At 36.9% G+C, this 10,807-nt stretch overlaps 1 protein-coding gene across 2 annotated transcripts in view; it reads left to right on the forward strand.

Moving 5' to 3' along the window:
• PALMD (palmdelphin) overlaps positions 1-10,517 on the forward strand; it is a 60,095-nt gene extending 49,578 nt beyond the window's left edge. Inside the window, exons 4-9 of one of the 2 annotated variants that reach the window (XM_007485016.2) lie at positions 1,247-1,361; positions 1,500-1,533; positions 1,654-1,767; positions 3,389-4,468; positions 6,804-6,864; positions 10,112-10,517. In XM_007485016.2, coding sequence (XP_007485078.1) covers positions 1,247-1,361; positions 1,500-1,533; positions 1,654-1,767; positions 3,389-4,468; positions 6,804-6,853 — 1,393 coding nt within the window. In that variant the 3' untranslated portion in view covers positions 6,854-6,864; positions 10,112-10,517. The remainder of the gene's footprint in view (positions 1-1,246; positions 1,362-1,499; positions 1,534-1,653; positions 1,768-3,388; positions 4,469-6,803; positions 6,865-10,111) is intronic. The other variant, XM_007485017.3, reaches the window with a different exon arrangement.
• Positions 10,518-10,807: the final 290 nt, after the last annotated feature.

Raw genomic sequence — 10,807 nt, forward strand, 5'->3', positions numbered from 1 at the left:
ATATGTTTAAGTTTAAAGTAAATATTTAATTATTTCAAGAGAAATTTTAATGAATGCTATGAATGAACTAGTAGCCAGTCAACAGTCTGTGATTTTGAATAATTCATACCAAAAAAAATTTCCAAGTGAATAATGACCAATATTTATGTAGTTTTTAAGGTTGGCAAAGTGTTCTATACATATTTTTTAATTTGATTCTCACAACAATTGTATATAGTAAGTACTACAGATAGTTTTATCCTCCATTTTATAGATAAGGAAGATAAGTGACTCACCAAGGTCTCAAAGCTAGAAAATGTCAAAAATGGGATTTGAACCCAGGTCTTCCTGATTATATGTCTAGTGGTCTTTCAGTTACTTCATATTTCCCAAATCACTGAATACTTCCGGAATATTTTTTTATTCAATAGTTTCAGTTGCCCAACTTTTTGTGACTCCATTGGTGATTTTCTTGGCAAAGAAACTGAAGTAGTTTGCCATTTCCTTTTGCATTTCATTTTTACAGATGAGAAAACTTAATTAAACGAAGTTACATCTTGGCTATGGTCACACAGCTAGTAAGTGTCAGAAGTAAGATTTGAAATCAGGTCCTCCTGACTCCAGGCTTGGTGCTCTATGCACTGCAACACATAGATGCCCCTCAGAATATTTTAGTATCATATCTCTATGTCCTAATATATAACTTTCTTCTGGGGATATGAGAGAGCCTTAGAAACATAATCAGAACTCTTTGTGAGGTTATAGCATATTCATCATCAGGTTCCTTGGCTATTATTTTTTATTGATTTATTTATGTACATGTCCTATCCCCTCATGGGGTAGCTGGGTGGTGCAGTCAATAGTGTACCAAGCTGGAAGTCAGAAAGATTGATCTTCATGAGTTCAAATCCAACCTGAGACTCTTACTCTATGACCCTAGGCAAATAATTTAACCTAGTTCACTTCAGTTTCCTCATCCATAAAATGAACTGTAGAAAAGAATATATTCATACTCAAAATCTTCCTGCATCTTAAGAGTTATAACAACAGCTTGTCCTTGAGAGTCTTTGAGAAAAAAAGTCTTTGAAGGTTCATTTTTCTACCACAAAGAGACATCCAGAAAAAGAGATACATAGTGAACAAATGGCCCCCATTCCAAGTAAATTGCTCGGTCCTTTCCTTTAAGTAAAAATACTCTTAGTAGATATTTGGCAACCAATATGCTATAGGATCAGCTCTTATCAACTCTGTAATTTTTTCTTCTCAGACTTGAGAAAGAGATTGAAGAACTTGAAAAAGCAGAATTACAAATCTCAGCTCATGAAGAGGCAATTTTAAAGAAACTAAAATCAGTTGAGAGAACAGCAGAAGATATCATAAAGGTAGGTACTGAGGATTTTTAAAATGATTCCTTCACAGACCTAATCTTCTAAGTAGTATCCAAAACTACTAGATTTAGTCTGTATTTTGAACTAATTTTCAAAAACTGCAATAATTATAAAAATATTTTTTCTTTATAGTCTGTGAAGGTGGAAAAGACAGAAAAACCAGAAGGTATGTATAGTTTGAGGCAGTCTCATTCTTAGAAAATAAAGTCTTTATAAGCCTACTTATAATTTTATCATTGTTTTAATATATTCTAACCTTATTTGTCTCTCTCTCCCACATACCCAGAGACCATTGAAGACATCTATGCCAATATCCCTGACCTTCCAAAATCCTACATACCATCTAGGTTAAGGAAAGAAAGAGATGAAGGAATAGAAGAGGATGAACAAAATAGAAAAGGTATCCCAATAGCTCATCATATTGGCAGATTTCGAATTTGGGCTTTGAAATTTTCAAAATTTGCTGTCCCAATCTGTACTCTGGCTACAACCAGAGTTCTTTCTTAGTCCTTATAGATGTTAGGGGTGAGGGAGGTATGTTCTATTAATTTTTCTAGTGATCTGCCTAGATTCCAATAAAACATTCCTCTAGGGGTGTCAATCTCTTAAAGTAGGAATGGATTTGGAGTGTTCATCTAGACCAAGGACAGGTATCTAGTGTTTCTTGACCTTAAGAAATGTCTATTATATCAGCTCTGACAATTTGGAAAGTTAAAAAAAATCTGATTTATACCAAATCAATGTAAATCAGATTTTTTTTAACTTTCTAAATTAAGAGAAACCATACTGGATGGGGGCACCAAACTCAAGAAAAAGGATCCTGTGGTCTTGTGATCTCAGGAACCAGGACCTAGATTCTAGTATAAGGCAACAGATGGAAGAGGTAGTTTTACCAGTAAAAGAACAATAGCTAACTGTCTCAATCATGCTAGGGCTAGAGCCTCAAAATCTCTAGAAGGATGCATAAAAATCTAAAGTATGGACAGATAATCTGAAGCCCTGGGAGAGAACGTTTGGTGGCCAGAAGAATTTCAGCCATAGAGTAAAAGCCTTATTTCCCTGTGTCAATCAACAAGCATTTATTATGTACCAGAAAATATATTGATTATCAGAGATACAATTACAAAAAATGAAGTGGTTCCTGCCCTCAAAAACCTTTACCTTCTGTCAGAATCCTTCTCCTTGGTATATAGAAATACAATAGAGTCCCACTGTAAATCTTTATTTAGGAGGAGAACAATACACTATTTTCTGTGAACAAAGTCTATCAGCAAACTTTTATTAAGCACCTATTAAGACATGAAGGCAGCTGCATGGCATGGTGGATGGTGTCAGGTCTGAAGTTAAGAATATTCATCTTCATGAGTTCAAATCTGGCCTCAGATACTATTTGTATGACCTTGGGCAAGTCATTCCTGTTTGCCTTAGTTTCCTTGTCTGTAAAATGAGCTAGAAAAGGAAATGGTAAACCATCCTAGTATCTTTAAGAAAATCCCAAATGAGACAAAGAGTCAGACACAATTGAAAATCACTGAACCACAACAAAAATGTATTATACACTGTACTAAGTTCTACAGATACAAAGAAATGTAAAAGTTAAATTCTATTCTCAAGTAGCTCACAATCTAAATGAGTAGACCACGTAAAATAATCGTGTACAAACAAGATATATACAAAGCAAGTGTCAAAAGGACAAAAGTCAGTGTTCATTCCTACAGGTTAACCTTGCCTACTAGGAAACAGTCCAGAGGGGAGACAGAATGATTAAAAATCTGTAGAAGGGCAACAGTAAACCAAGACCAGAGTCCATCTACTGGGGGTGAAATGTGATAGATTGTGAAGCTCTAGAGTCATGGTGTCATATTTTGCCTTTTATTACAGTATATTTTTCTTATTCTCTATCCTGAATTTTAGGGGGTTTTGTGTCCCCATTAAGTCGAAATATGATTTTACATATAACAGATACAATAAATGTTTGTTGAATTAATGTTCAATTAAAAATAAACTTTCTCTCTCAATAGCTTTGTACACCATGGAAATTAAAGTTGAAAAAGACATGAAGACTGGAGAGAGCACAGTACTGTCTTCAATACCTGTCCCATCAGATGACTTTAAAGGTACAGGTATAAAAGTTTATGATGATGGCCGAAAATCAATCTATGCAGTCAGCTCCAATCACCATGTTGCCCTTAATGGCACTGATGACCTGGCACCCGTTGAGGTGGAAGAACTTTTAAGACAAGCCTCAGAGAGAAACTCTAAATCTCCAACTGAATATCATGAGCCTGTTTATGCCAACCAGTTTTGCAGACCTTTAACCCCACAGAAAGAAGGTATAACCTCTGGACCAAATCTTCAAGAAAAGATGCACATTCAAGCTAATGGACTAGGCAATAGTTTAAATGGTTCTTCACACAACTTGGGAAATGGATTACAGAAGGACAATCATCTTAGTACCACACGACCAGTACCTCGTCCCAGATCAGTTGTTCAGCAGACAGAAGATAGTGTTCATACCCATCCAAAGATAGTGCCATCTTGGGAAGAAACAAATATGATTCAAGAGGAATGTGTGCCCTTGTCCAAGGCAAGAGAGAATCCCCAACAGTCATCCAATAGGAAGTCAGTACACCAGTGTTCTTCACCAACTGCCCAGGAGGATGAAGAAGATATCAAATACAATGTTGTTCAGTCCCTGCCTTCTAATATAGATGACTCGAAACCTGTTACCATGATTTTTATGGGGTATCAGCAAGCAGAGGATGCTGATGAAGAAGAAAAAAAGCTCCTAACAGGGTATGATGGAATCATCCATGCAGAGCTGGTGGTGATTGATGATGATGAAGAGGAGGAAGTTGAAGCTGAAAAACCATCTTATCATCCCGTTGGCCACTATAGTAAGGTTTACCAACCTGCTAAGCCAACACCACTCCCCAGAAAGAGATCAGAAATCAATCCACATGAAAACTCAAGCCATCAGTCACCTCACAAAAAATCCATACAGCTGAATGAACAAAAGGAAAGTTTAAACCAACCCATCCACCATCCTAACCTTGATGGCCAGAGAGCGGGAGATGGGACAGAGGATCCTTCCCTCACAGGTAATAACAAAGACAAGGCATGCCAGTGCTGTTCACTCATGTGATGAGCTGCTTCCTTAAGCTTCTTTCTCTGATTAACAAACTTCCTTGCTTAGCACCTCTGGGACCATCAGATAGACTAACATGGAATGACTTTTTCATAATTGTCCATCTGAATTGTTATCACTATGCAGTCAGGTTATTAATTCATGTTTCTTCTTAGCACTGAGTTAAATCTGACATATCTGAACTCAAGGTACATAATCTTGCAAGATCAAACCTAAAAAACATGGCTCTGATGGTCAGGAAAGTAGAAGAAAGGATGGACCAAGATTGTATATGACATTATTTTATCCTAGTTAATTAAAAGTCCTCTTTAAGACATGTTATGCTTTGTATTATGAATAGAGTTAGACTCCTTTTTATATTAAGTAACTGACAACATTATTTTTTCTCTACATACCAGACACTTCAAGCTTATTTGTGTATCATTTAATATATGCCTTAACTTTCAGGAAAAGCCAAGCAGCAAATTTAATTTTCCTGATTTTTCTCTACCTTGCCTTCACCATTATTTTTTTAATATTTTAATAACTTTGTTACCTGTTTCCTTATTTTTTAATATATCTTTTATTTTAAATGGGAGAAATGCCAATTTTCCTAATGCTTGTATATATCTTTTTACTCTTCATTCCCTTTTCAAGCTCAGCAAATTTATTTTTCCATGGATTTGTTATATAACAATATACATTTCTCATGTTACCAATTTTTATAACAGAACATGAATGAGAAAAATATCCTTGACATTTTCCTATAAAAATAACTCATTTTTTAGATTTATTACATCTTAGTTGCCAGGACACAAGCAATGTATTTATTGATTTCTGCTTCATATTTGTAAAGAACAAAAGGCGGCATGTCATAATAAGTTAGAATGACTATATTAACTATAAAGGGAGCCATGGCATAGGACATAGAATGCTGGGCTTGGAGTCAAAAAGATAAGTTCAAATACCTCCTGATACATTTATTAAATGGATGGTCTTAGGCAAGTCACTTAACCTATCTGTGCATCACGCAACTCTGTAGGAGAATTATGGACTGAATAATAGACAAACTGTAATCTGTGTTGGTAGAAGGAGTTCCCATACCAGGAGTTTCCCATAACCCTTCCCTAACTTTGTTGAGAGGTAAGAATCAAAGAGGCACTGAGGATTATAGAAAATAAAATAATTTCTAAAGCTTATATTCCAGAAATTTTCTTTTTTATTATTATTTTATTTTCCCCCAAATACATGTAAAAACAATTTTTAACATCCATTTTCCCAAACGTATTTTTCCAAATTCTCTCCCTCCTTCCTACTATCACTCTCCCCTACTCCTATTCCCTCCCTTAGATGGTAAGCAATCTATTACAGACATTTTCATTGAAAAGCAATGACTATCAAATTCTAAAGAATCCAAAACATTTCAAAACTATTATTCTACCTGCTTTCTCCAAAAAGTATCTTCCTAAGCTATTTATCAGCCGTAAGGACTGTAGCCAGCATGCTGGACAGCTGAACTCCATTCTCTTCATTTAGCTAATTAAATTAAATGTGCCATTTCCAAACCAGGTTTGGTTTTTTGGAGAAACCTTTGGCTTCCTGGAGAGTACCCTTAAATTCGCTTCTTAGATCAGAACTGGAATGATGGGACTTCACAAAAGCCAGCCGGAGCCACCAGCAGCTTTCCTTTCTGTTGCAACAACGAGCTTTGTTTAAACTTTAAACCTTTCAGCCTAATTTCAGCTAAGAAAACAGTTTGGAAGGCTTTGGAAAGTCAACAATGACTCCGTTAGCTAGCTTAAAGCCTCCCCCTTCTTGAACTTGGAAAGTAACCAACTCCCCTCAGCACCCTCATTTCTTCTGCTCTAGCAGCCGTTTCAACACATTTGCAAAGTGGATAAAGGCAGGAAGTGACTAACTTTTTCAGACAACGCTAATCATGCCACGGAGCTAAAAGAATCAAAACAGGAAAACCTTTTCCAGACAAAGTAACAATTCAAAAGGTTGTACTATCACTGAAAGTTACTTATGAGATAAAATAGTCTAAATCCACTACCTCTCCCATTAAATTGTTTCAGAGCTCCGTTTTCTTATTGGGGCCATGAATTTCAGATCTGAGATTAAACCTTAGTGAGGAAAATGGTCTAACACGTTATCTGCAGGCTCAGCCTTGTACACAGGTGGAGTCAGTAACTACCCAGGGAAGCTGGTTCCAAAGGCATCCCGAAGCTCCCTTGTTCTCCCCCAGCCCAGCCCAAAGGAAAAATTGCTACTCGCATCTCTTCAGCGATTTCTACCATTGCTTTCAGGTACATTCCTTTGTCTGGATTCCTTAAGAGTTCGGCTAAAATGTTCATGATCCTATGAGAGGTAATATTTAAAACCTTATCAGCAATTTGCACATTAGAGTGAATGAGTTTAACAGAGTATTTCCTGATATCTGGTTTTCAGAGGAGGGAGGATGAAGGGAACATGAGAACCTTAGATGACAGGGGAAAGAGGGATAGCTTGGAAGAAGGTTGCCTTAAAGGAAAATTGGATACACTAAAGCCAAAATATGCCACCTTCACAAATCTGTGAAGCAGCATCAAGCACACCAATCACGATTTTAGACTGATTTTGATACGGGCCCAAAGATACTTCATAGATATTTATTGGCACTGTTAATTCTCTATTTAATGACAAAATTTCTGTATGAAAAGCAAACACAAAGGTCTTTTAGTCAAGACCATACATAAACAGGAATCTCCCCTTTCATCTCTCTCTCTGTCTCTGTCTCTTCCCCTCCCCTCTCCAGCTCTCTCTTCTGCTCCCACTCTGTCTGTCTGTCTGTCTCTGTCTGTCTCTGTCTGTCTCTTCCCCTCCCCTCTCCAGCTCTCTCTTCTGCTCCCTCTCTGTCTGTCTCTGTCTCTGTGTCTCTGTCTCTCTCTCCCTCTCTCTCTCCCTCTCTCTCTCTCTCCCCTCTCCAGCTCTCTCTTCTGCTCCCTCTCTGTCTGCCTCTGTCTCTGTGTCTCTGTCTCTCTCTCTGCCTCTCTCTCTGTCTCTCTCTGTCTCTCTCTGTTTGTCTGTCTCTCTCTCTGTCTCTGTCTCTCTCTGTCTCTGTCTCTCTCTGTCTCTGTCTCTCTGCCTCTCTCTCTCTCTCTCTCTCTCTCTCTCTCTCTCTCTCTCTCTCTCTCTCTCTCTCTCTCTCTCTCTCTCTCTCTCTCTCTCTCTCCCCTCTCCAGCTCTCTCTTCTGCTCCCTCTCTGTCTGTCTGTCTCTATCTCCCCCCACCCCCCACTTCTTTCTCCACCTTCTACCTTTAATGGGAGTTAAAGCAGCCAAAAAAAGGTAAAGGTAATGTTGAAAATTGCCACTGGGAGACTAAATAACTAGTCCTGGTGTGAAAGAAAGGAATTGGGAAAGCATGCAAAAGGAAGAAGCAGTGGCTTTCACACTGGGTCACCCAGACCAACAACTTTTATTCCAAGGAAGGGGAAAAAATGCATATACAGTTGCTTCTTGTAGAGATCTTTCTGCCCCTGAGTGTTCTTTAACCCCAAGGAGCTGCCCTTCCTCTTGTGTGTTGTGAGCCTGCTAAATAGAAACTTCTCATCTTTTTTTTCTTTTTTTAAGAACTAGACAGTTGTATTGGGGAGCCCATTAAAATGTGGTAAAACAAGAAATTGGACACTTGTGACCTTACCCCTCAGGCCCAAAGTGCCATTTAAAAAACTTGAATAAACATCTCTCTGCACTGCCCACAGCATGAACAAAGACATTTCCCCTGCTTTCAAAGAGAGAAATCACAAAATATAATGTGAGAAGATAAAAATAGTTAGAGAAAAACTCAAAATACAATTCTTTCTTCCAATCTACATTTTGCCTCTGCTTTGACATTGTTTATTAATTCTGTAGTGTAATCCCTGGAGGGGGGGGGGGGTAGTCTCCCATCCAGGCTTCACATAGACCAAATCTAGAGCTGTGGTGCTCTTCCTATAACTAGAAAAAAATAAGAATAATTTCCCTTAGCATTCAAAGGGAAAAGTAGTTTTGAAAGTCTTTAAAATGAAAACATTCTATTTAAATATGTTCTGAAGTTTTTGCAGCATATCATTAAGCCAAAGAATGACTAGTTTTCTCTATGGAAAATCTCTCCACTCTATATGGAAGATCCTTTGGCTTGGTGCTGGAATTACAAAGATAAAACAAAACAACAGCAACAACAACAACAACAAAAAATTAAAAAAAAAAAAAAAACAGTCCCTGCCCCCTGCTGTTCCTAAGAGTATACCAATGGCTTGAATTCAAAAGATGAAATCTGTTTAGCTCAATCTAAAGGATCTTAATTATTGGTTCAAATCCTAAATGATCACAAGAGTCTGACTTAAATATTTGAAATTTTATCATGTAGAGATAGATTCAGCTTCTGCTAAGACTTAGAAGGAAGAACTCTGAACACTGTCTGGAAGGCACAGGAAGGAAAATTTGGTTCAATATGATAAAGAACAGCCTAAGTAGGTGGGATTGCTTCATGAGATGGAAAGTTCCCTGTCCTTGGAAATAAAATTTAAGAAGTCAGGTGACCTCTTCTTAGAAATATCATATATAGAAGGAAACCATACTTCAAGTAAAAGTGAAAATGCAAATGTTCATAGATCAACAGACAGATGTAGACCCTAGGAGTCATCTAGTCTAAATGCTTCGTTTTATTTTTTTTATTTTATTTTTATTATCATGCAAAACACACTTCCATATTGGTCATTGTTATAAGAGCACACTAATACAGAACCAAAACCCCAAAATAAAACTGTAAATACACTGATGAGAAAGATAGTATGATTTGACCCTCATCCATCCAACTCCAACAGATCGTTCTCTGGAGGTGGATAGCATTTCCCCATCATAAATCTTTGAGTATTGCCTCAGATCATTGTAACACTGAGAGTACCAAATGCCTCATTTTACAGTTGAAGAAAATGAAATCCAGAGAGGCTGACCGATTGGGCAAAGGTTGAGACCTCTTCCCTATAAAGCTATAGGCTCCTGGAGGACATGAATTGTCTCCTGTGTCTAACAAAATGCCTTGCATACAGTGGGCACATAATAAAAACATTTGCTGAATTAAACAAGCCCTTTATCTTGCAACTATGAGCTATGATTCTATGAAATAAATTTTGTTCCATCTGTATCAGGATCACACAGTAAGCCCAGAGTTCATATAGATTCAAGAGAGGGAAAAAAAGCTTTTCAAACTCAGTTCTTATATAGCAACTGCTTAAGTATCTTCTGTAAGATAATTCAGAAATATGCAAAGCTACTAATTTGACTGTACCTAACTACCTGCTTCAATATTTTCTTTACTGTACTGATTGGATATGTGCTATACAAATACAACACTCATTTTTCTAATCACTATGATAATAGACTCCTTCTGTTTCTAAACCCACTTCTGTTCTAAGTTAACAACCGCTTATTTCTACTATCTTTTCGTGCATAAATCAATGCTTACAATGTTGGACCAAACCATTGGAGGTATGTTGTTCATCTTCCATTTTTTCTACTCAAAAAATATTTGGAGTTAAAATAAGGAAATTTGTCATCAATTACATTTTTTCCTCTCTCTTTCTAATTCACAGCGCTAAGGATGAGAATGGCAAAACTGGGGAAAAAAGTGATCTGACAGATGCTCGCTTGTGTAACCAAACATTTCTGAAAGAAGAAATTGAAGAAAGTTTTCACATTCTCTCTGGATGGTTTTTCTTTTATTCCTCTCCTGAATTCCATCCCCAAAGTGGCATAATGTGTGTATAAAAACATATACATGTTATGCTTTTAGGTGTAATACATGCATATGCCATGCATTCGTGGTAGTCATTATTTGTGAAAAATATGAAAATACCTAGGAAAAACAAATGTTTGCCTTTTGCAGTTAAATAATATGCTTTAAGTGGGAAAATTCCAACATATTTTTATTGAATTGATACCAAAGCATTTCTAATAAGAGCTTGTTAAAGTTAAGAATAAAGTTATTTAAAATAGAAATTCAATTGAGTAACTATATGTTACTAACTGGTACTGTCATTTTTTGATTGGTGGATATATCATCCATTCCCCTGTGGTTTCATTAATCTCGAGATCTCCTTGAGTGGAAATTCCCTTCCCCTACATAGCTCAATCACTAATCTGCAACTTAGCTTTAGAGGATTGCCTGGAGACATTGAGAGGTTAAGTGACTTTCTCAGGGTCACAAAACTAGTAGATGTCAGAAGTAGAAGTTGAACTCCACATTCAGTCCATTTCCAACACAGAACTCTCATTTTGCTAATGTGAAA

The sequence above is a fragment of the Monodelphis domestica genome, chromosome 2 (assembly GCF_027887165.1).
Source record: "Monodelphis domestica isolate mMonDom1 chromosome 2, mMonDom1.pri, whole genome shotgun sequence".
In the NCBI taxonomy this organism is placed as follows: domain Eukaryota; kingdom Metazoa; phylum Chordata; class Mammalia; order Didelphimorphia; family Didelphidae; genus Monodelphis; species Monodelphis domestica.